The sequence below is a fragment of the Mizuhopecten yessoensis genome, unplaced genomic scaffold (genome assembly GCF_002113885.1).
Source record: "Mizuhopecten yessoensis strain PY_sf001 unplaced genomic scaffold, ASM211388v2 scaffold2329, whole genome shotgun sequence".
Taxonomy (NCBI): domain Eukaryota; kingdom Metazoa; phylum Mollusca; class Bivalvia; order Pectinida; family Pectinidae; genus Mizuhopecten; species Mizuhopecten yessoensis.
The window spans coordinates 59665-87491 of record NW_018404492.1 but is presented as its reverse complement, the minus strand read 5'-3'; the positions used below and the strand labels follow the sequence as shown (position 1 = coordinate 87491).

The following is a 27827-nucleotide window of genomic DNA, read 5'->3' as shown; positions in this document are numbered from 1 at the left end:
CGAAAATTTGACAACCTAAACTTGTCCACACTGTTGGAAATCCTTCGTTGCCCCATATAATTATACATATGTACATGTATGGTGAAAACAGACAATAGTTTATCTGTAATTAAATCCTATTGTTCCCCGACACCAAATCTTACCTAGCATACACCAAACACCTTGCCTGTATATAGGAAAATGCTAAACGTATGCTAGGTGAGGCGACAGATTATGGGCATCCTCTTATACATAATCAAGTGTTATCTTATACGACTAAGCGTCACGTTATCGGCCAGGATGTCCTGGAGCCAACCTGCTGGTGTGTACATTCCATATTACAGGTGATACGACAACGGGCAGGACGACTAGAAACTCCAGTGATGGAATCTCTCCAGAACAAAGTGACTATCATCACAGGTATGGTAAACTGTCTCGTACGCTAAATGTCATTTGTACCATGATGTCAAGGTAAATATATACTTTCCTCCTCCTTGTGTACATAGGGAAATACACAGATGAGTAACCTCAGTTCCCTTCTTTGGACACACGTAAAGTCAGTATCTCTATGTACTAAATATAGTCACATAGGGTCATAAAGCAGTACACACAGTTTACACAGTAATTTTAGTTTAACACTATTTATACTATGACCAAATTATTAAGCATAATTGTGAACATTCCTGGTTTCCACTGCATATCAATCCATTACCCCTTCCCGTATTCCCATATTTGTTCTGTTGTACATACTTGTATTACTTCATTCCTGTAGCTAGTGTTGATTTTTTTTATCAAGCAGGTAACAAGTTTACATAAGTGTCATGACACTTGTCTCTGTTTACTTTTCTGTTCTATAAAATGTACCATATGAATTTCGATGTATTGTCAAACAAATTTAAATTAAAAAAGGTTTAAACCAACGAGTGAGCAGGGAAGTAGCAACTGGCTGAATGTGCATAACGTAGGTGAGGTCAGAAACCAGGAGAAGATTCCAGCTGACCTTCAAAAATGTATTTTTATCACGGCTGAGCGATACCCTCTATCTCAGTCCACAGCGTTATCGAAATGAAAACAATATATATATACAATCGCAAATACATGTATTGCCCAACGTGTCGTTAAGAATACATGACAAGTAAAATATATCGTTCATGTTATGTTGAATACACCAACAGAAACGAATGCAAATGAGCTGTTATTCAAACGCAAAATCTGTTTTTTTTCTTAGTATCCTGACATTGAGGTACATTTTACTTGGTCCTGAATACCTTTTTTGATTTTTCTGTCACGAGAGAACAACTCCTACACAAGATGTAAAATAAAATCGTGAACAGAATGATGAATAACTTTTTTATTGATTCTCTTCTTAAAAGGTGGAGGAGCGGGAATAGGAAGAGAAACGGCGCTTCTTTTTGCTAAATATGGAGCTAAGCTAGTACTAGCCGACCTCAATATAAGTGGTGCTGAAGCTGTAGCAGTGGAATGCAAAAAGGCAGGGCTATCAGAAGATGATGTAAGATTCTTTTTATGAATTTTTCGTATATTTCAAGTCCAACGCATTTCCATTTTTAACGAAAACCATCGATCATAGTAAAAGCACATACAATGAATATTTGTCAATTTCGTCTAGACATGGCGATGTGTATTATAAAGTTGTGTACTATGTTCCGCTATAAGATTAGCTGGTGTTCTAGAATTGTTTATTCATCTACTTAGATAATATCACATGTCTCATTAAGTGATTCAGTAGAAAAGATTTCATAAGCGTGTCCTGAAGGTTAGATATTATCCTCGCGAAATAACACGAGAATAGATATCTTGTGAAATATGAGTGATAAGAATTACAGTGGCATCAGATTGTGATTGCTGTTCTTGTTTTGTTGCAGGTTCTTGCTGTCGAAGCAAACATCACAAATGAAGACGACAGAAAGAAAGTCATCGATGAATGCATTTCAAAGTTTGGCAGACTGGATGTGTTGGTAAGATATTAAAGCTTGTTTGCTACTAATGTCAAAGCCTGATTCACAGGACTTTCTTAAGAGCTACGTTCCTATGACAACCTTACTTCTTAGTAAGGTTTTCTACCGCAAGAACGTCAATCTACTTCAATGAAGACCTTTTACCTCTATCATTATGACATGAAATAAAACTATTGGTATTCAATGTTTTTCATTGTAAAAGACAAAGTTAACATTATCTTGCTTAGCTGACAAAGTAAAAGTTTCTTAATTAGACAATGCAACAATTACCTAAACAAACTCTTTGTTCGACCTTCGTGTTTTGCAGATTCATTGATTTGATTTGATTTATATATCAGTACATTTTGTTGTATTAATGTTTCGATTTCTGGTTTTGTCCTTACAGATGAATCAGGTTGTACATTTGTGTTTGCCATTTTTACTTAAGAATTTTTAAGTTTATGTTATAGATAAATAATGCTGGGATAGGAAGATTTGCACCACTGTCACAAACACCATCGGACATGTATGATTCTTTGATGGATCTGAACGTGAAGGCACAGCTCTATATAACACAACTAGCTGTTCCGCATCTTAAGGCATCTAAAGGTAGGCATTTTCTTAAAACTAAGTGAAATAACCTGTACAACTTGTGTTAAATGTTTGTGTAATATCAAAATGCTTAACATTGATCAGTATCGCTTTTTTCTCTCTGATCCATTTAATATTACATTGAAGTGAAATGTTTCATATTGATCCAATATATTAGTTGGCATTTCATATAAATTCAGTTACACTTATAGCTCTGGAAGTAAAGTACTTAAGCAAATATACCGCACTCATATCTCAGGTGTTCTTTCCCTGTTTATAATGTACCGCACTCATATCTGAGGTGTTCCCTGCCCTGTTTATAATGTACCGCACTCATATCTGAGGTGTTCCCTTCTCTGTTTATAATGTACCGCACTCATATCTCAGGTGTTACCTTCCCTGTTTATAATGTACCGCACTCATGTCTAATGTGTTCCCTTCGCTGTGTATAATGAACCGCACTCATATCTCAGGTGTTCCCTTCCCTGTTTATAATGTACTTCACTCATATCTCAGGTGTTCCCTTCCCTGTGTATAATGTACCGCACTCATATCGCAGGTGTTCCCTTCCCTGTGTATAATGTACCGCACTCATATCTGAGGTGTTCCTTTCCCTGTGTATAATGTACCGCACTTATATCTGAAGTGTTCCCTTCCCTGTGTATAATGTACCGCACTCATATATCAGGTGTTCCCTTCCCTGTGTATAATGTACCGCACTCATATCTCAGGTGTTCCCTTCCCTGTGTATAATGTACCGCACTCATATCTGTAGTGTTCCCTTCCCTCTGTATAATGTACCACACTTGTATCTGAGGTGTTCCCTTCCCACTGAATAATATACCGCACTCATATCTGAGGTGTTCCCTTCGCTGTGTATAATGTACCGCACTCATATCTCATGTGTTCCCTTCCCTGTGTATAATGTACCGCACTCATATCTGAGGTGTTCCCTTCTCTGTTTATAATGTACCGCACTCATATCTCAGGTGTTACTTTCCCTGTTTATAATGTACCGCACTCATGTCTAATGTGTTCCCTTCGCTGTGTATAATGAACCGCACTCACATCTCAGGTGTTGCCTTCCCTGTTTATAATGTACTTCACTCATATCTCAGGTGTTCCCTTCCCTGTGTATAATGTACCGCACTCATATCTCAGGTGTTCCTTTCCCTGTGTATAATGTACCGCACTCATATCTGAGGTGTTCCTTTCCCTGTGTATAATGTACCGCACTTATATCTGAGGTGTTCCGTTCCCTGTGTATATTGTACCGCACTCATATATCAGGTGTTCCCTTCCCTGTGTATAATGTAACGCACTCATATCTGTAGTGTTCCCTTCCCTCTGTATAATGTACAACACTTATATCTGAGGTGTTCCCTTCCCTCTGTATAATGTACCGCACTCATATCTGAAGTGTTCCCTTCCCTGTGTAAAATGTACCGCACTCATATCTGAGGTGTTCCCTTCCCTGTGTATAATGTACCGCACTCATATCTCAAGTGTTCCCTTCCCTGTCTATAATGTACCGCACTCATTTCTCAGGTGTTCCCTTCCCTTTTTATAATGCTATCGGTTTATAAACATTTAATTCCATCTGGTTTATATTTGGTTTTGGGGCACCTCTACACGTCATCAATCAATAAAAACTATGTCAAGTGTAAAACGAGGGGATGATAACTTCTTTTCGACCAATCATATCATTTAAAGTCTGTTCGGCTAAGTTGTCTTTCTTTTTGCCACGTTATGTATTAAAACGTTCGATTAATACAGGTTTGTAAGTTGCAGATTTACCAGAAAGTAGTTACAAATTCAAATATCTACAACATGTTTTTTACAGCTTGTGCAACATTTTTTCGGTTAACGGCATTTAAAGAAACAAATACGTAAGTGAACTATCTGCCTGGTTTCTGTGTCCCCAATTTTGGTTGTGTATATTTAATAACTTTACTATGATTTGCACTATTACTTGTGCCGTCATTGTTCTGTGAATGAACAGGTCATAAGGGTGGCAGAGTTAGTTCCCTTTGTCCATGTAATCAGCATATGTATCGGTAGTGTCAATAAGAACTCTTCTAGGTACATGTAATAAGGCATACACACCGTGCGGTTGGCCATTACAAGCTTTTCTTCTTTTCTGGAAGTTTGTGATACCATAATGTAAGTTTTGTACCTTTGCAATGATTAACATGTTATTTTACTGTGTAATTGAGACTGTTATGCTATTGTCGATGTTAACCCTGGCATTGTCGCGATAAACATTGCCATGTGGTTAATTCCATCAGTTTAGTCAGTCATGTCGACCAAGTACATTGTCCATAATAATTCATACAAATTATTGGGTCGAGTTGACCTTTGGCGAATTATTAGTGACATCATTAGGGAGAGTTAATACTGTAATAATTATTGTTAAACTTAGGAATCGCGGTTCTGTTAGAGCTATGTATTGTTCGTACGTGAATCTACAGGAGAAATAAATCACAATATTGTAAAGCATTTGAAAATTATGTTCAGGTCAGTATAGACATACCTCATCTTCATTTGTAAATCAACAAAAAATACTAATAGAAGTTCTTTTCTATTAGTTACAGTCCTTTACTTTAATACAACAATAAATTGCCACTCTAAATACGGCAGTCTTCGGGGTTTTCTGTGTATCGCCCAAGGCTGAAACGCCGCGGTGCAGGCACATTACTGCCAAAAATCTCATCATCGTGTGGAAATACTAAACTTGATTTCTTGTATCATTACAGGTAACATTGTTAATCTTGCAAGCATTGTAGCAGAGGAAGCGGTAAGATGGGTGTATTTCTTACTTCACAATGTGACAGTCACTTAATATTGCTCCATCTCCTGGTGTAAAAAATATTTCTCTCTTAATCGGCATATAAAAAGTTGTAAAAAGAGACAAGAAAGGTCACTTAATTTCAGTCCTTGTATTTAGCGTGTTTTAGAATAGTTACAAACGAAGCGACTTTGACTTAAATGCTGGGATTTTATTATTTCAATTTCAAAATATTAAATTATTTCAAAATCTAATTAATCTACTTTATTGATCTACGATGACAAAATAACAATATATATATATATATGATGTAGTAAATTTAATGTAAATTGATTGTATATTTACAGATGCCGTATACTGGCGTTTACGGAATGACTAAAGCAGCTGTGGCAATGTTTACAAAAACCCTGGCACTGGGTAAGGGCGACTCGAATAAAATAACATTATATACACCGCAAGCTTGAATGTTTTAAGGCAATGAAATATAGCAATACAGCATAATTTACAGAAACCTATAAACTGGACGTGATAGCTAGCCAATTGAAATCCGACAATAACCTGTGAAATGATTGTCACAGGTCGCTCGATACCAGACGCGACTTAGTAACGGTCATCAATGATATATATGGTAGACATATACTACATATTTTCTATTTCAGAAATGGCCCAGTTTGGAGTACGTGTGAATGAAGTAAGGTAAGATCGTTTAATACATTTTGTTTCTGTCTTTGATAGCGCTAGAAACATATGTAAATTGATGCATCGGCCGGCATACTATCTTCATCAAAATGTGTTCAATTATTACAGACCTGGCGTTGTGTTCACGAATTTCTATGATGGCATGACTGGCGGAAATACTGAGGTAAATATCATTTCTAAATGTATAAATATAAATGTAAGTAAGTGAAGTACTAAGTGATTAGTTGTTACATCATACCATGCTTGTTTGCATTAAATAGATCAATTATTCATGTTGCAGTTTAAATAATTCCGTTGAAGGATGATGTTTTGTATAAACTTCAGAAATGTGTTTACTAGATCTTGCAGAAAACGATGATGGGAGAAAATAGCAAACACCCAATGGGACGGCTTCCAAAAACCGAGGAGATAGCCAATGCAATTGCTTTTCTGGCGTCGGACATGGCGTCCTTCACAACCGGAAACGCCCTTTATGTCGACGGCGGACGTCACTGTGTTGGAGCTGGATTTGCTTCACGGCCAATGACCGCATGAAGCATAATTGTTATATGTAGCATAATGCAAAGGGCTGTTATGATACACATATTTAGATTTAACATAATATAATGCACATCGTCTTTATATCAGATGGTTGTTAACTTAATTCGCAGGCCTCAGCCAAAAATATAAGCAAAAATAGAATTGAAATTATTTGTTGTATTTGTGTGAACACATGGGTATGCATCAGATCGGAGTACTGATATCGAGAGCCTATCTCAGCTTTCCGTGACATTTTGGTAAATACTTTGTATTGATATCAACACTCTCTGCCAGGATTCCGTTAAAGTAAGGAAAACTGACAAAGACTACCTGTCTCGGCATTCCTTGACGGTATTGTATGCTGATATCAACAACTTTCCCCGGGATTCCGTGAACGTCTTGTATACTGATATCAAAACATGTCTCGTCTCGGGATTCCGTTAGTCAGCTATACAGTTATATGTATCAGCAACCTGTCTCGGGATTCCGGGGATCCGTTACAGTCAGGTATACTGCCAATGTCTTTGCATTTCGAATTTGCTGCCACATGATATAACAACTACAGTGGATGTATATCAAATAGTGTTTCGTGTTGGTTTAAAAACAGAAATAAACACGTTGAATATTTTCTTTTATTTATTCATATTTTTCTTTTCTTTTTTTTGGATTATGCATCAAACATAATAGATTACACGACCCAATGAACAACGTATAATGATAACAATTATATAAAGGATATCGCAAGTAAAATTTATGAAGATACAAAAGAAACTCTATATTGATAGTCTAAACAACGTTGGTTAAACAATAAATAGGATTAAGCACTGAACTAGCGAACTAGCTTGCACCGTCAAATAGACTAACTTAGAATGGTGAAGACGTTATGATTCAATGCTAGTAGTGAATCTTGATCATTTTATCAGCTCAATTCATAAACAATTACTGTACTTACCGTAATTAATGCACAGACATACACATTTCCCCTTTTCTACACTACGATATATATTACTACTCACATTTTGCTAAGAATCACCTATATTTTGAATAAAAAATCAAGAATTTAGAAAGGATATTATATTTTCCTTCCGGAAAGGTTTTGGGCGAATATGTTACCCTTCCAAATCGTCCTGTGTGGGTGTGTTCAGTCAACCATAAAAGCGCGCACACGTTTTTCCACGTGTACACCCCTTTCAAAAGCTAAGTAAGGCGTTGCTCAATTTGATAAGGAAATCAATTTGATGACCCCTGCGGTGTTTCAAAGTGTGGTGAATAGAATGTAGAATAATTTCCAAACTAACGGAAACCCTTCCAGACGTCTTGCTGAAGGTCGTTCAAAGGACTACAACGCACCGCCAAGACAGCTTAAGCTTTTTGCTCATACAGGCACGGCGTGACAGGTTCCAGACTGCCACAGCTTTACGAAATGACCTCCTAAATGCTTTTGGTACCCGGGTAGCCACTCAAGACAGTTAGGAACCGTCCTCATGATGCTGGTAAAGGCCACGGGACCAGCAATACGAGTTTCCTTAACTGCCAGCCATGTTAGGGACCGATTAGATTGCGCCCAGACTCACAGCAATTAGACTCTTAGGGAATGGAAACCGGTTCTTTTAACTGACGAGTCTAGATTCTGTCTCCACTTCACCGATGCGTTAGAGTATAGAGACAACACGGGGAGATGTTCCAGGCAGGTAACGTTGTGAAACATGACCGATATGACTGAGGTTCAGTGATGGTGTGGGCAGGCATAAGCCTTCGTGGGAAAACTGACCCCCAAGTCTTCCATAATGGTACCCAGATTTACTGCATGCAATCCTTGATGCCTATGTCAGACACTATCGGCCCTGGCTTCATCATTATGGACGATGATACTAGGCCACATAGAGCAAGAGTGACTGAGCAGTATCTACAGCAAGAGACTATTCAACTGTTCATGGGGCATGCTGCACACAGCTCTCTCTGCCAGAAATGTTCATCCAAGAACGCTCCAGGAGCTTGGAACAGTCTCGGTAGCCGAATGAAACACTTTCACACAAAACCGGATACGCGATCTCATTCGGGGCATGCGCAGACGTTGTGAAGCTGTAATTGATGCTAAGGGTAACCCTTTTCCTGTTGCTCATTTTCCGACTTAAATAATGCTTTTGGAATTTTTGCATGCTGATGAATTAAAAGGACAATCAAAATGTGAGTAGTACATATACATAACTGTTATTCATTTCAGAACTAAGTATAATAACTTGTTTTCACCGAACAGACTATAAAATCAGTGTCGGCACACAGTTCATCCGTCTTTCCCTTGTCGTATATCACAATTAGTTATATGATTACACTAACTATAACAATTGTTCTGGATTTGGTGACTATAAACCATACAAACGAAATAAGAGATTTTAATAATTAACAGACATTTGTATAGTTCGAAATCTGATAGAAGGAATAATTTCTCGAAAAAGAACATGCTGGCTCCTTAATTGAAAGTAATACATTCGTGTTTCTTGTGAGGTATTTTCTTAAAGAATAAGGCTTCATCTACAACATTAAACCCATTTATAAGCAAGGTGTATGTTTAATTTCTTTAATTAACTGGGTCGTGTACTATTTTCCTTTCTCAAATGATATTGTTTGGTTGAGGCCTCTTGAGTTCCAACATCCATCAAAAATTAAAACCTTTCAGTGAGTTTTAAAATTATCAAGTCAAATTTGACTACTTCCCGATACTTTTATGACAAATCAAATTCGTTTTCGTTTTTAATTAGTGCTAAATGAATAAAGTATGTATAAGAAAAGTGAAAGCACCAGTTAATATGTCTTTAGGGGAAGACGTTTGTTCCAGAATGAAATACATATCCGTGGTTGTTAAATGTAAACAATGATTAAAAAAGAAAACAAAAAGGAAAACATAGAAACCCTGACAAAAGTAACTAAATTTTCAAATTTTATAAATTGATGCGAATTTACCTAGATTCTAAAAAAAACACTTGTCGTAATTGTATTGCAGAAGTATTCAAACTATACTTTTATCAACGTTGGTGTATTTTTGGGGCTAACATCGCCTGAGCCATACATGTTCTTTTGAAGGAATTCATAAAAGAAATGTTGACAGCTACTGTGTGATTGAGTATATTTAATAATTCTATGTTGATGTCTTTTTTGACAATAACAGACAGGACCAACTTACAAATAATTTTACAGACGATGTATCGGCACTAACTAAATAAATTATCATTTTGATTGGCAACTAAGCCATTGAACATCAACCGCCAAGTACAGACATATTGAAGAAAGGACTTGCAAACACTACTATAAATGATATATTCTAGATAACTAACAACACCATAAATAGAAAATGTGAAAAAAGTATCTATATCGTAATTCAGTCAATGACCTTATTGTAGAAAACCTATTACATATCCAACCTTATAAAAACAGTATCAAACAAGGCAGAATTGAAGTAGAGGATCAAGACACGAGGACGGCCTTTAACAAGACTCGTGTAATACTTTGAGAAATTCAAGATACCAGCAATATAGATATACGTAGATTTCGCGCATAACTGTGTGTAGTAAAATGGTGTAGGTCTGCTAAAGACACGTTGGTGCGTTAGTTTATCTCTTTCACAATACATATATCGCCCAACTTAATATATAAGGCACCGTAGACATACATGTAATAGCAGAGCTTATGTCAATAAAGTTATGTCAGAACCTCACATTAACGAAATAAACAGAAACAGTAGTGTGATACTGTTGAAAATACCACATGTTCGAAAACTGGTAAGACAAAATGTCTACCGTAAAAGCAAACATGTCTAACCAGGCAATCAGCAGAGTTTAAAGTATACAGAAGAATAAAAATTATTTGAACGTATTTTTTATATTTTGTTTTCCGTGTAAATATAAAATTTCGTTTCTAATGCTAACAAAATATAGGTATCACTTTATAACCTCTTCTGTTTAAGTATACGAAGTGCACCAATGATTACACTGGCATAGATTGTCTGCGGTTTAACTTCACCTGTCTGTACACACCAACTTAAGGCTATACTGCGGTTTAACTCCACCTGTTTGTACACACCAAAGTTAGGCTACATTGCACACATTGCCCATACAGAATTTATCGTGACCAAAATCTGCACGCCGTCGTATTTGTTCTGAAATATAAAAAGAATATGAATGTTCATATTCTGTATGAAAACGCAAAGTCAGAACCGTGTCACAGTCTCAGGAATACATTTATATACCATGTATTGATCAGGGACCAACACACGTCAGGGCATGTTACAAGTTGAAAAGTTATTGAAAGTAAAACAGATTGGTTTGATGATTACGTTTGTGCCGAAATCGCCTCAAGGCAAATGAGAAATTCATCTCTTTTCATTTGCATTCTTTAGGTCATTAATAACGTCATTAACTTACATGAAATTATCTATTATTTATTGGCATTTGTCCAATACAATGAACATATCCTACTCGGTGTCATACATGGAATCAGGCGTCTTAAATGACCTTAGTTCTTGATAAAACCTGAAAACCTAAAACCTAAAAACGAAAACTGTTTAATGTATACAAAAACAATATGGTCAATAATGAAATGTGAAATAAAATGGAATATATAACTAAACTACATCGTTATGTCTGTACTACACAACACTTGCCATACCTGCCAGCACCCGTCTGTCAATTGCCACTAACGATTCAAACAGTAGTTTCATGATATTTTCGTCTTTTCGGACTCCGTGTAGCCATATCATCATCAACCGGAATCCGTGTTCTTTATAACTGCTAGTTCCTGAATGTTGTACAAAACATAAACTATACAAATCCTGAAAACCTAATGCTTCATGGTAAATATGATACGAAATTATTTGTCATTTACCTTCCCTGGACATTAACTGTCGTTACAATATTTCTTACCGATACCTTATCCCTTTTGCATATGGACTACAGCGTTATAGCAATGAAGGGAAATAACTCACCAACATCAAGCTTACACTTTTCCGTCTTTCTCTTTATTATTCAAAACGCCCATAAAGACAATTTATAAACAAAAATAAATAAATAAAACGAATAATTATGAATGCTGTGTGAATATATGGCAGTATTCAATGTTTTCACCTGTTACTTTTAACAATGCAAAAGAGTTCCAATCTGATACAGTAAAAGTAACTAAATAAAGTCCGTATACTGAAAAAAACTGATTTCGATAATACAAAATGAGAATTTACTTACTCGTTAGTACATATGTGTGCATGCTGCAGTTACTGTTAATTACCTATGTTATCAACTGACATACCTGTGTATTGATGTTCTATGGCGCGGACATGTTCGGCTGTAAACTTCCATTGTATGGCGAGTTTCTTCCAGTCCCCAGGTTTCAGCTGCTTTGTTGCTAATCGCCAGAGAATATCTTTCATTTGGATGGATGATGGGTGGATGGGTTGTCTGAGGTACCGATGTGGATCAACATAGTCGAGCTCCTTCTCGTGGTAGTCCTGAGGAAGGTATTGGTTACGTCTTATTATCTAGCGCTAGGGTCAGTCCGGACATATATTCCGTACATTACCAGTAGTTTTGTTTATGTTCAGTCTTATGTCAAATAGACATAAGAATCAAAAGATGAAGTCAACCATCGTATGTCAGTAGCGTGTCAATGTCACCAGCGCTAGTTGGTTTTAGGAAATTCAATTTTGAATGATCTTAATCAAAGTAAGACATTGTATAATAAATTGTATATTCAAATATCAAAGCTGAAAATTTAGAAGCAAAATAAAAGATATTCGCAAAGACATCAAAGTACAAAATGAAAAACAGAACTAAATTCTTGCTGGAACAAAGACAACAAATTCAACAGAACAATCGCAAAGAGAAATATGAAAACAACATGATCCTAACAAAACAAGAAGGCTAAACAATTTGTCCCGACACGTTAGGTGTTTCCTGTACTGCGTGTTGATAAGTTTCTAAAAATGCAGTAAAACACACCATAGTAGGTCGGTCACTAATTTCAGTTAAGTTGAAATATATGGATCATAAAATAGGAAGAAAATGAATGTTTTCAGTAGGTCCCCTTTTTCACACAAGTTATTTCTTACCGTGATCATTCATGTTGTTCATAGTACATATATGACTTAACGATTACTAGGAAATGTACGAAGGAAGAAAAACAACTGTATACCATTTAGTTTTGTCATTGTAGGGAGCCAAACAAAGCAAACATTTTTCTGCATCATATTGTCATTACGCTAAACAAGGATTCACCAATTGAAGGAATGAAAGAAACATGTCTATGTCGTTCCAGGTGCCTCAACAATAAGAACGCATATGGGGGTCCACGATCAATCCTTTTTTTTGTATATTCAAATTATAAACCCGTATTCTTAACACATTAAAAAACTGAATAGTTGTTCACGTGGTGATTAGGAAAAACATATTATATGCTCACCCTTGCTACAGCGTAGTACCGTTCTGCTTTGATGACCATGTCAACAATAGCAACAAAACTGCCTCGGGACGCTAGCTGTAACGGGGTTTTCCCTAACTGGAAAAAAGTAAATGTAGTGTATGGCCTACAATATATCTGATATACAAAGGATGGTTATCCATTAAATTATAAAAAAAAGTCCAAAAAGGATTGTTATCAAATCAATACGTCGAAATCATAACTCGTTCCAAACGAACAAACTGAGTATTACCCGATTTTTCTGGTGAGGTTAACTTGACATTATATTATAAATTGAATATATGTAGTTTAGATTTGACAGATTTGTCGTATAGACAAAACAATGGCCACAGCTAATGGCCGTTTGATACATTATGACATTATTATTCGTAAATTGATAGTCATTAGCGCTCAGATACTAAATGTCTTGATTATAATGGACAACATCAATAAGGATGGTACCTTTTCCTTAGTGAGCAGACTGGCTCCCCCCGCTAACATAACCTCGACCGTGTCCTGGAACCCGTTCTCCACTGCCACGTGAAGAGGTGTTTGGGACCTCTGTAAATATATATAAACATCTATTCATATCTATTTATAAAACGAAATGTATGCATATCGGGCTTATTCTGTAAATATGATAGACTTTGGAAAGCATGAACTCACTTTAATTTATAGCTAAATCTGAAGAATCTGGGACGTCCAATGTATCTCTGCATCAATAATACATGTTATCATGACACATATATCTTTGACAGACCATACACAATCTCGATGATGTCTCAGTGCATCCCTACATCAGTTAGGAGTGGTAGTATAAGGCAGATAATGAAATCACAATACTTTGTAACGTCTTATCATCCAGTGGCATAACGGAAAAAAATTCGATATTGCCTTCCCTTGTACCTATCATTATCATATATTTGTCCGTGATTTGAGTTGTTTGTACATGTGATACTGTTGGCTGTGTAGCATTATTATCAAGACTCGCACCACATCTGACTGGCACGTGCTATATCTGTTTTACCATTGCTTTATCGTATAACGACCCAATTGCACTAATTACACTGGATTTCAGGTATTGCTAAAATGATGCGCAATGCCACTACGGCTAGATAGCGTCTGGGTTTCTTACTGTCAATGATTGACCATATCGCAAAAATATCACGAAAATTGGTTTTTAAAGAAAAATAAGAATCAATAACTTACAAGATTTGCTAGATCTATTTGAGCGTTTGACTCCACAATGAGCTGTGCGACCTCTTTGTAATTCCCTGTGGCGGCAAGATGTAAAGCTGTGTTCCCTTGCTGTTAAAATACAAAATAGCCCGTACGTTAGACTGTATCAATTGATGTGTCAGAGTACTAGTAGTAACGTTCACCAACGATAGTCCAACCGTACATTACCCGGCCCTATTGCTATGGTTCACCTTTATAACTAGCGTTATTTAACTTAGACATGTCTCATATAACAAACTATATTAGGTGAGTATAAATACAGTGTACTGTATGGAATAATCTATCAATATTGGCAACCTGACAACTCTATAATTTACAAGAAATGTTGCCAGTTGACATATATTTATAATACCTTTTAAGACAAATTAACAAAACCCATAACTTTGGTACTAGGCCTCGACTTTTAGACTTTCAGTGTTCCTAAGAACCAGGGAAGAGGTGTAAGGTATGCTATTAATTTGGTTATTTTCACATTACCTTATCTTACTAATGTTCTATTATATAATGATAATTACATGACACACATACATATCGTTCTTTTATGAAAGTTGCAAACAGACGATCATTACATATTTGTAGCAGTATAAGATTGAATACACAAACTTACAAAGTTCTGAGCATTGATATTAGCACCGTGCTCTATTAGTGATTTGGCTACGTCGTAATGACCATGCATTGCAGCCAAGTGCAAGGGAGAAAACTCTTTCTGAAAAGAGACATGAACGCATTTTTACTGTTGTGGAGAGAGTAAATTGATACAAACTAATTCTAATATTATGTATATGCTATTCAAATACAAATCTTGCTTTGTATAATACTAGTACTAGACAGAGATATTTCAACTCCTCCATGGCTCGTCAGGATACATATGCATCATATTAAATAACCAATATCAATTATTCAGCTACAGCATACATTAATGTGGCTTTTTGCGAAACTATTTTGCAATTTTGTAGAATAGTACCGAACAAGAACGATATTATATAGCTCATCAAATCGTCAATTAAAACCAGAAAAATCATAATTATATTGTACATTAAAATTTCGTTTTATTGCCATCTTATCTCCAACAATGTTTATGCGTTATAAAAGTGCTTGGCGACATTTTCAAAACTTTTAAATCAAAACGGTACCTTAACAGATATTGGTGACCAGCAAAGTAGTAAATAAAAACGGAAATATGTTGTCATTAAACATATAGTTTCGAACACATTAGAACAAGTACCAATACTGTAGTTAAATAGCACTCACAATGGTCTCAGCGTTACACCCTACATTGTACTCCACCAGCACATCAACCACGTCTGCATGACCTCTTTCTGCTGATATATGTAACGCTGTCCGCCCATCCTTCAACAACAAATTGAAAACCGTCAATAAATTGAGATCAGACCAAGGTTGTGTGCAATATAACATCACAGAAAAAGAATTGGCTTGACAAACATACCACATATCTAGTGAGATGGTTTAGGAGCAGTTGGTTACTATGGTTCTGAGGAGATGGTTTAGGAATAGTCAGTACTTACCTTTTCTCTCGGGAGAAAGTTTAGGAGTAGTTGGTACGTTCAAGTCACTAATGAGATGATTTAGGAGTAAAATATACTTGTCACGTCCCTATTGAGATTTTTATTTAGTAATTAATATTTGCAACGTCCATGGTGTGGTGGTTTAGGTGGAGAAGGTACTTACAACGTCCCTATTTACATGGTCTAGGAGTAGTTAGTACTTACCACATCTCTGTCATTGATTTCCACACCCACCATGAGAAGGCGTTTGATCACCTCCACGTGACCGTGCCGGGCTGCCAGGTGAAGTGCTGTCTCCCCAACCTATCAGTGACACGGTACATAAATAGGAAAGGAAAACGACACATCATCAATCTAAATGTAATTCAACATTATCTCAACAGATATTTCAAACAACCAGATTACAAATAATTGAATATAAAGGAAGATATATGTAGCACTCAGATATAAACTTGAAAACCAATTTGTTATGGATATATTCACAGGTCTGTTGCACCATTTATTGTTATATTTTGGTTCCTTCAAAGTGAATTTACTATAAAGGGCATCATCCTTAAACGCTGATTAAGATCGTTAGCGTGTCATATGGCATTTATCTGGTGTCTGTCTGGTTGGGTGCGCGGAAGTTCCGTTACCTTGTCGCGCTTATTGACATCAGCCTGCATGTCTATGAGCCGCATCACAGTCTCTAAATGACCTGCTTCCGCGGCTAGATGTAGTGCTGTCCGCTCTCCCTACATAAATACAACACTTTTTTTTTTAAACTATTGAACGGTCTTAGGAATGAATCGACATAAAACGATCAATTTAATTGGTGAAATGTTTTTAATTCGATAACATCTACTGCAACAACTTCTTTGTTAGGTAATCCATTTGGCGTTGCATTTAGTATTGCTTTTGTGATTATGATGTAATAAACAATAATGTCTCTGAAGCACATTATTATCAAAAATAAAATCGTTTTGCTTTCAAGGTCTCAATATCTTAATATCTCTGGTTTTAATCAAGCTAACTCAGTTACGCCCTGCAATTGTTGGTATTTATAGACACATTGTCTCTACCGAAATCTAACTAAAGTCACTTAAAAACCCGATATAGGTTAGGACTAGTACTCAGATTAATTTAGAATGGTATTTCCTCCGTAGATGTGTGCCGTTGCACATGGCTATTGAACATATCGATTTTTATATTAATGTATAAAACTATTATCTCATTAATATCAATAGCTGTATGTACTTCTTGTTTGTGTAATTTCATTATTATTATAATTGTAAACTATTCACATTTTTTTTAAATAAATAGGTGTACAACCTTGTCACACTCTCATATATTACCTTTTGACTATGTATACTCTCTTTCTTCTATTATCGACAAATACGTCGAGTTAATGTTATTTTTCATAACAATTGCATATGATCTCGATTGTATTATAGCTGAATATTTACTTCATTGTCCTTTATATTACAAATGTATTTATAGTAGCTTTGCATTGCAATTGGATATGATTTAGCTTTTATTGTAGATATATTAGTACTTCTATGTAATACTAATTACATAGCATTACCTGTCCATTACAGGAGTACATGTGTACGATTTGCCTTCGAAAATTGACATGAACCTTGTCATACTTATTGAATACGTACTACCTTTTCCATTTCATTGACGTCGACGTTTTCGAGAGATTCCAGCACGAAATTTATGACATTAACGTTGTTGTTCTGTGAAGCACAGTGGAGTATACACATCCCTTGCTGAAACACAGATATCTGGAATTGTTACGCACATTTAACTAATCAAAAGACAGTAATTGTTCACCATGTTTAAAAGGTCAAAAAGCAAAAACGAAAACAAAACAATCACTGAGACATAATGAATACGCCACAAGCCATGCTACAGAAAGACAAAGGTATTTTATATATATATATATACTATGTTTCATTCTAAACTTTACAGTTGTTTTCATCATAGATGTTGATGGATTATGAAAACAACGTTATAATATAGCAAACTTTCAGTTGATACTATAAAAAATTATAATCAAATTCAGGGATTCAACGAGGTTGGAATGAATCACGAATACGTAAAGTAACGCACCTTGTTAGAACATTTAGCAGTAGCACCAGAGTTAATGAGTAGTTTGAGGGCGTCCAAGTGACCAAACCAGGCTGCCCATAAAACTGGCCGCATACCATACTGAAATAAAATAAACAGCATCGTCAGAAGCCAATACAGAAGATATGCAGGCGGTAAATCAGGAGCAGTTGCATACACAGCATAACAAATAGCCAACTCACTGTTCTGAAGTCATGACAACATGATCAGTTGCCGACACAACATGATCAATAGTCGACACAACATGATCAATAGTCGACACAGCATGATCAGTAGTCGACATGCAATTATGAGTAGTCCATACAGCATACACATGACCAATAGTCGACCAAAATATGACCAATGTTCGACACAACATGATCAATAGTCGACACAGCACGATAAGTAGTCGACATGCAATGATCAGTAGTCGATACAGCATACACATGACCAATAGTCGACCAAAATATGATCAATGGACGACACAACATGATCAATAGTCGACACAGCACGATCAGTAGACGACATGCCATGATCAGTAGTCCATACAGGATACACATGACCAATGGTCGACACAACATGATCAATAGTCGGCACAGCACGATCAGTAGTCGACATGCAATGACCAGTAGTCCATACAGCATACATATGACCAATAGTCGACACATCACGATCAGTAGTCGATATCCCATGATCAATAGTCCATACAGCATACATATGACCAATAGTCGAAAAAATATGATCAATGGTCGACACAACATGATCAATAGTCGCCACAGCACGGTCAGTAGTCGACATGCAATGATCAGTAGTCCAGACAGCATACACATGACCAATAGTCGACCAAAATATGATCAATGGACGACACAACATGATCAATAGTCGACACAGCACGATCAGTAGACGACATGCCATGATCAGTAGTCCATACAGGATTCACATGACCAATGGTCGACACAACATGATCAATAGTCGACACAGCACGATCAGCAGTCGACATGCCATGATCAGTAGTCCATACAGAATACATATGACCAATAGTCGACAAAATATGATCAATGGTCGACACAACATTATCAATAGTCGACACAGCACGATCAGTAGTCTACATGCAATGATCAGTAGTCCATACAGCATACATATGACCAATAGTCGAAAAAATATGATCAATGGTCGACACAACATGATCAATGGTCGACACAACATGATCAATGGTCGACACAATATACAACATGATCAATGGTCGACACAACATGATCAATAGTCGCCACAGCACGGTCAGTAGTCGACATGCAATGATCAGTAGTCCATACAGCACACATATGACCAATAGTCGACAAAATATGATCAACGGTCGACACAGCACGATCAGTAGTCGACATGCCATGATCAGTAGTCCATACAGGATACACATGACCAATGGTCGACACAACATGATCAATAGTCGACACAGCACGACATGCCATGATTAGTAGTCGACATGCCATGATCAGTAGTCCATACAGCATGTCCAGTTGCCTACACATGACCAATAGTCCACAAAAAATGATCAATGGTCGACACAACATGATCAATGGTCGACACAATATACAACATGATCAATGGTCGACACAACATGATCAATGGTCGACACAACATGATCAATATGCGATCATATCAGTAATCAACACGACATGATCCATAGGCGACACAACGTGATCAGTAATCAACACAACATGAACCGTATTCGACACAACGTGATCAGTAATAAACACTACATGATTGGTAGTTGACAGAACATGATTAGTAGTCGACACACCAGGATCAGTTGCCGAAACAACAAGTCGACCCAATATGCAAATCATAGATACAGCAAATGGAAATGAAAATGACCATGATAAAAGGAAATTATCAAAATGATTTAAAAATATGTGTGAGATGTAAATGGCTGATGTCAAACTTTAAATATAAGGGAACTTAAATGGAATATGCTCTTTAAATAACATATCTAAGGAAAGCGGCATGCGTAGAGATTTAAAACTTGTTTAAATCATTCGGAAAGCAAGAGGAATGCTTAATGAAATAATTATGAACCGTATATTTTATGACAAATTTTGTATGTTGTATGATGTATTTGCTTACATCCCACATCCTAAATCTTGAACCAAGTTTTCAAAAATGTATCCATGATCGTCACGTAATGAAAGAACATTCTCGATACGTCACGAGAAAGAAGTGGTATAGTACTAGTACTTGATTGTAAAGGGGTTCGCTTTCTTACAACATACAGCATTTGCAATTGTTAGTCGCATCTTAACAAGACAAATTAGACATGAGTCTATGTATAGCTGGTAGCCCTGTAGGTGTCATTACCTTGTCCTTAGCCTCCAGATCCGCTCCTCCTTCGATCAATTTCTCAATGATAGCCGTATTGCCATTAGCAGCAGCCCAGTGAAGCGCTGTTCTGTCCAGCTGTGGTTAAAAATTAACAGTAAGATCAAATACAAATTGTACTAACTGTGTCAGAAGAAAGCACTAAAAATATTTTTCTTGCAAATTTCAGCTAGCTTGGCATTGATTCAACCAATGAGAATTCTGCAAGCACACTTAAAACAGTGATCAGTAGATCAGCATGTTATATATTTTAATTAAAATAAAAGAAGGAAGCTTATAGAAATTGTTTGATTAGAGAGTCATACAGGCGTTTACAATTAAACAAGAAACAACGCAATTAAAGGAAGCAACAACAGGGCAAAGTTATTATTACATATACAGTATTATCTATTTAACATATAATAAGAATCTTATTAACCAGATCAATTGTGTCACTTTTGGCCTCATTCACATCATCTCTTTAACTGCATTAATATTAACCAATACCCATACAATGGATGTGTATGTGTAGTAATAATGTCAAACGGTCAATAAACAGAACAGAGCAATACCCTTACAATGGATGTGTATGTGTAGTAATAATGTCAAACGGTAAATAAACAGAACAAAGTAATACCCATACACTGGCTGTGTATGTGTAGTAATAATGTCAAACGGTCAATAAACAGAACAAAGTAATACCCATACACTGGATGTGTATGTGTAGTAATAATGTCAAACGGTCAATAAACAGAACAAATCAATACCCATACAATAGATGTGTATTTGTAGTAATAATGTCAAACGGTCAATAAACAGAACAAAGCAATACCCATACAATGGATGTGTATGTGTAGTAATAATGTCAAACGGTAAATAAACAGAACAAAGTAATACCCATACACTGGATGAGTATGTGTAGTAATAATGTCAAACGGTCAATAAACAGAACAAAGCAATACGCATATGAGACATTTTGAATGCGAAGAAAAGGATAGTCCTTGCCCTGAGGGTAGGATTGAGAAATCATCCCCCTAAAGAGACTACTGTGATAGTTTAATCGGAGGCAGTTTTTTTCACTTTAGCCGAAGGTTAGAAAGTCAATGCTCTTCCCTAAGAGTCGATATTTCGTTTCCCTACCATTAAGATTGGTAAAGATGTGTTTACTTTATCATTATCCACAAGATCAAATGTCAAAAAGGAAAATACACTTATGTAAAGCAATGCCTATATGTTTGCACAATGGCAGTGCTATTATAATTGGTCATCGGTAAGTGAACATCTATCTAACTGTTACAGAAAAATATAATCTTTCCAAATGTCCAATGGAGGAGAATAACTAAATATTACGTTTTTACACACGACGTATTGAAAATATTTATTCTTCAAAGTCAGGACACACCAAAACAAAATTAGAAAACAAACTAACGTTGTTTTTACAGTTGATGTCCACTCTGTCCGAGAGAAGTTTCTCTATGGCCGGTAAATCGTTCTCTTTGGCAGCATTGTGGAAGTTGATTTCACCCTTGGTCACTGTCAACACAAACAAGAACAGGCTTACACAGGGTTCATCTACAACGGGACACTGTCAACACAAACAAGTATAGGCTTACACAATGTTTATCTACACCGGGACACTGTCAACACAAACAAGTATAGGCTTACATAATGTTCATTTACACCGGGACCCGGTCACCACAAACAAGTATAGGCTTTCACAATGTTCCTTTACACCGGGACACTGTCAACACAAACAAGTATAGGCTTACACAATTTTCATCTTCATCGGAACACTGTCAACACAAACAAGTATAGGCTTACACAATGTTCATCTACACCGGGACACTGTCAACACAAACAAGTATAGGCTTACACAATGTTCATTTACACCGGGACCCGGTCACCACAAACAAGTATAGGCTTACACAATGTTCCTCTACACCGGGACACTGTCAACACACACAAGTATAAGTTTACACAATGTTCATCTACACCGGGACATTGTCAACACAAACAAGTATAGGTTTACACAATGTTCATCTACACCGGGACATTGTTAACACAAACAAGTATAGGTTTACACAATGTTCATCTACACCGGGACACTGTCACCACAAACAAGTAGAGGTTTACACAATGTTCATCTGCACCGGGACACTGTCAACACAAACAAGCATAGGCTTACACAATGTTCATCAACACCGGGACACTGTCACCACACACAAGTATAAGTTTACACAATGTTCATCTGCACCGGGACATTGTTAACACAAATAAGTATAGGTTTACACAATGTTCATCTACACCGGGACACTGTTAACACAAACAAGTATAGGTTTACACAATGATCATCTACACCGGGACATTGTCAACACAAACAAGTATAGGTTTACACAACGTTCATCTACACCGGGAAAATGTCACCACAAACACGTATAGATTTACACAATGTTCATCTACACCGGGACACTGTCACCACAAACAAGTTTAGGTTTATGTTCATCTACACCGGGACACTGTCAACACAAACAAGTATAGGCTTACACAATGTTCATCTACACCGGAACACTGTCACCATAAACAAGTAAAGGATTACACAATGTTCCTCTACACCGGGACACTGTTAACACAAACAAGTATAGGTTTACACAATGATCATCTACACCGGGACATTGTCAACACAAACAAGTATAGGTTTACACAACGTTCATCTACACCGGGAAAATATCACCACAAACGCGTATAGATTTACACAATGTTCATCTACACCGGGACACTGTCACCATAAACAAGTAAATGATTACACAATGTTCCTCTACACCGGGACACTGTCAACAAAAACAAGTCTAGGCTTACACAATGTTCATTTACACCGGGACACTGTTAACACAAACAAGTATAGGTTTACACAATGATCATCTACACCGGGACATTGTCAACACAAACAAGTATAGGTTTACACAACGTTCATCTATACCGGGAAAATGTCACCACAAACACGTATAGATTTACGCAATGTTCATCTACACCGGGACACTGTCACCACAAACAAGTATGGCTTACACAATGTTCCTCTACACCGGGACACTGTCAACAAAAACAAGTCTAGGCTTACACAATGTTCATTTACACCGGGACACTGTCAACATAAACAAGTATAGGCTTACACAATGTTCATCTACACCGGACAAGTATAGGTTTACACAACGTTCATCTACACCGGGAAAATGTCACCACAAACACGTATAGATTTACACAATGTTCATCTACACCGGGACACTGTCACCACAAACAAGTATAGATAGGCTTACACAATGTTCATCTACACCGGGACACTGTCAACACAAAAAAGTATAGGTTTACACAATGTTCATCTACACCGGGACACTGTCACCATAAACAAGTAAAGGATTACACAATGTTCCTCTACACCGGGACACTGTCAACAAAAACAAGTATAGGCTTACACAATGTTCATTTACACCGGGACACTGTTAACACAAACAAGTATAGGCTTACACAATGTTCATCTTCACCGGGACACTGTCAACGCAAACAAGTATAGGCTTACACAATGTTCATCTACACCGAGACACTGTCAACAAAAACAAGTATAGGCTTACACAATGTTCATTTACACCGGGACACTGTCAACAAAAACAAGTATAGGCTTACACAACGTTCATTTACTCCGGGACACTGTCAACACAAACAAGTATAGGTTTATACAATGTTCATCTACACCGGGACACTGTCACCATAAACAAGTAAAGGATTACACAATGTTCCTCTACACCGGGACACTGTCAACAAAAACAAGTCTAGGCTTACACAATGTTCATTTACACCGGGACACTGTTAACACAAACAAGAATAGGCTTACACAATGTTCATTTACACCGGGACACTGTCAACACAAATAAGTATAGGCTTACACAATGTTCATCTACACCGGGACACTGTCACCACAAACAAGTATGGCTTACACAATGTTCCTCTACACCGGGACACTGTCGAAAAACAAGTATAGGCTTACACAATGTTCATTTACACCGGGACACTGTCACCACAAACAAGTATAGGCTTACACAATGTTCATTTACACCGGGAAACTGTCAACACAAATAAGTATAGGCTTACACAATGTTCATCTACCCCGGGACACTGTCAACACAAACATGTATAGGCTTACACCATGTTCATCTACACCGGGATACTGTCACCACAACAACTGTCAACACAAACAAGTATAGGCTTACACAATGCTCATCTACACCGGGACACTGTCACCACAAACAAGGATAGGCTTACACAATGTTCATCTACACCGGGATACTGTCACCACAACAACTGTCAACACAAACAAGTATAGGCTTACACAATTTTCATCTTCATCGGAACACTGTCAACACAAACAAGTATAGGCTTACACAATTTTCATCTTCATCGGAACACTGTCAACACAAACAAGTATAGGCTTACACAATGTTCATTTACACCGGGACACTGTTAACACAAACAAGTATAGGCTTACACAATGTTCACCTACACCGCGACACTGTCACCACAAACAAGTATAGGCTTACACGATGTTCATCTACACCGGGACACTGTCAACACAAACATGTATAGGCTTACACCATGTTCATCTACACCGGGATACTGTCACCACAACAAGTATAGGCTGACACAATGTTCAAACAAGTATAGGCTAACACAATGTTCCTCTACACCGGGACACTGTCACCACAAACAAGTATAATTTAGGATTATGTTCATCTACACCGGGACACTGTCAACACAAACATGTATAGGCTTACACCATGTTCATCTACACCGGGATACTGTCACCACAACAAGTATAGGCTTACACAATGTCTATCTACACCGGGACACTGTCACCACAAACAAGTATAGGCTTACACAATGTTCATCTACACCGGGATACTGTCACCACAACAAGTATAGGCTTACACAATGTTCAAACAAGTATAGGCTAACACAATGTTCATCTACACCGGGACACTGTCACCACAAACAAGTATAGGCTTACACAATGTTCATCTACACCGGGATACTGTCAACACAACAAGTATAGGCTTACACTATGTTCATCTTCACCGGGACACTGTCAACACAAACAAGTATAGGCTTACACAATGCTCATCTACACCGGGACACTGTCACCACAAACAAGTATAAGCTTACACAATGTTCATCTACACGGACCACTGTCAACACAAACAAGTATAGGCTTACACTATGTTCATCTTCACCGGGACACTGTCTCCACAAACAAGTATAGGCGTACACAATGCTCATCTACACCGAGACACTGTCACCACGATCAAGTATAGGCTTACCCAATGTTCATCTCCACCGGGACACTGTCTCCACAAACAAGTATAGGTTTACTCAATGTTCATCTACACCTGGACACTGTCACCACGAACAAGTATAGCCTTACACAAGGTTCAATGTTCATCTTCACCGGGACACTGTCGCCACGAACAAGTATAGCCTTACACAAGGTTCATCTACACCGGGATACTGTCACCACAACAAGTATAGGCTAGGCTTACACAATGTTCATCTACACCGGGACACTGTCACCACGAACAAGTATAGGCTTACACAAGGTTCATCTACACCGGAACACTGTCAACACAAACAAGTATAGGCTTACACAATGTTCATCTACACCGAGACACTGTCAACACGATTTATCAACTCGGACTTACATATGTGTAAAATCCCTGTCACATATGAGAAATGTTTGTCACTTTCTGTAAAGATGAAATCTTATCATTGATCTGGTATTCATACGCAATACTCGCTAACAATCAATGACATATATTGAATATCGCATACGTTTGTGGAATCCGGTCTCTACATCATTGCTATGTCTGGTCCCTAACCCGTGATTAAACTCGTGTACAATGTAACAGCTACACAGCTGTGGCTCTAGATACCAGTAATGTGTACTTACTGTAACGGAACTAAGCTGGCTTCAAATTTGCGAAGCAAACATGTAACTCGTTTATTCATATACTCAATAAATACAAATGACATTAAAACATTGTTTTTTTTACGAAGTCACTCATTACTAAATATTAAGGTAGTACATTTTTTGTAACGTGGACTCGTGTTACCGTCAACGAACTTATATACATGTAACTTTAGCCTTTCCTCTCACACAAATTGAAAAACATGTTATTATCATGCAGTTCGGGTGTATATATACTTACATTGGTGGGGTATTCGTCTTTCAGTTTGACACAGAACAATAACTCTACAAACTCTTAGTAGCATCATTGACGAAGTGTAGGATCGACAGTGGCCAGGGCCTGAGTGGGACTAATGTCTTCTAAGCTTATTAGAAGGTGTTTTTTTCAATGCTCGAAACATGCTCGAAACTCGAACAATTCTTCTTCTGTACAATGCACCAGAAGATATGTTTCATGTGAGCGCGTACTGAAAGCAAGTGACTATCTTGTATGTACTTTGCGGGAACTTCGGAACACAACAAATTAACATGAAGGAAAATAACCGAGCGTGAACGCACACGATTGTAATTGAAATTAATCACCGGGTATGGCCTATGTCAATAGCAGCTCAAAGTGATCAATATAGTTATGTTGGGGATGTTGAATAATAGGAGTGATTGTCTAGTACTAGTAGTCCTAAATCATTGCCAGTGTCAGCAAGGGATTTGCATGATAGAGCACTGTTATTATATTCCCTCCCCACCGGAGTCCACATGTGGCAGCCTTATGATAAACTCCAGGTGTTCAATCGATCCTGGTGTTGTACACGAGACCGGATACGGTGTTAGAATTTGGAGTTGTTTTTGTTTGTTTGTAGAAATAAATGCGTGTTATATATTAATACATGCATGTATGAATTCAATATGACATGACCACGAATGGAAGATTTTATATATCACATACTATTCATAATTTGCCAAACAAATTCAGAGACAATTTTGTGTTCTCAGTTGACAGTTAAAACTGCCGATCATGGTATTGTCGTTCTGTGCAGTGCAAAGTAGTTCAAGATTTTTTCTTTCTTTTTAAAAATAAATAATGTACAGTTTTAAATGGCAGTGAAAATACCAAAACAAACTTTTCAAATTAGTTTAAAATTACAGTTAATGTATCATGTTGTATTGTGATAAAAGTAGTATTTTATTACAGATGTGTAATACCATAGTTATGACATAGCAGTAAGACATAGTAAAATGGATCAGTTATGTGATTTGCTGTATTATCTTTACTTTAGTTTTGCTCAACTTCTATTTATAATAAATACGTTTGATTCACTAGTATATGATGCTTTTGGATGGTTTACGTGCTAGTTCTCTTCATAATTAAACTGTTTTCATACAAATGATTTGAAATATACGATTTCAAAGGAAACTGATTAATTAAACAAAATTGACAAACGTCGATATTTTCTCTATTTGTTTTGTGTCTGATGACTACTTGAAGTATACTTATGATGTTGATACAGTTATACTGAAAATTCCATTGAAAACTGTGACTGTGGTTCATTGTATAGGTCAACAGCGGGGAAACATTGTATGAGGGTATGCTGGCCAATAACTCTTTTCCTTATTACCTCCTTCTCATTGAATCTTGAATA

General features: G+C 37.0%; 2 protein-coding genes across 3 annotated transcripts in view; one reads left to right on the top strand and one right to left on the bottom strand.

Annotated features, from left to right (window-relative positions):
- The first annotated feature begins 257 nt into the window (after positions 1-257).
- LOC110445564 (3-oxoacyl-[acyl-carrier-protein] reductase FabG-like) lies at positions 258-7162 on the top strand. Its single transcript, XM_021490228.1, has 9 exons — positions 258-399; positions 1353-1492; positions 1866-1958; positions 2408-2546; positions 5285-5325; positions 5664-5733; positions 5976-6012; positions 6124-6178; positions 6355-7162. Exons 1-9 carry the CDS (start codon positions 363-365, stop codon positions 6547-6549), a joined length of 807 nt encoding a protein of 268 aa, XP_021345903.1. The 5' UTR covers positions 258-362; the 3' UTR covers positions 6550-7162.
- Positions 7163-7174: 12 nt separating this feature from the next.
- The window catches only part of LOC110445563 (ankyrin repeat and death domain-containing protein 1A-like), a 54692-nt gene continuing 34039 nt past the window's right edge, over positions 7175-27827 (bottom strand). The window contains exons 3-16 of one of the 2 annotated variants that reach the window (XM_021490227.1): positions 21613-21716; positions 20184-20282; positions 17835-17933; positions 17387-17491; positions 16376-16474; positions 15945-16043; positions 15466-15564; positions 14822-14920; positions 14185-14283; positions 13438-13536; positions 12979-13074; positions 11830-12028; positions 11197-11325; positions 7175-10687 (exon numbers count right to left, since the gene is read on the bottom strand). In XM_021490227.1, coding sequence (XP_021345902.1) covers positions 10617-10687; positions 11197-11325; positions 11830-12028; positions 12979-13074; positions 13438-13536; positions 14185-14283; positions 14822-14920; positions 15466-15564; positions 15945-16043; positions 16376-16474; positions 17387-17491; positions 17835-17933; positions 20184-20282; positions 21613-21716 — 1496 coding nt within the window. In that variant the 3' untranslated portion in view covers positions 7175-10616. Of the gene's footprint in view, positions 10688-11196; positions 11326-11829; positions 12029-12978; positions 13075-13437; positions 13537-14184; positions 14284-14821; positions 14921-15465; positions 15565-15944; positions 16044-16375; positions 16475-17383; positions 17492-17834; positions 17934-20183; positions 20283-21612; positions 21717-27827 lie in introns of both variants that reach the window. The other variant, XM_021490226.1, reaches the window with a different exon arrangement.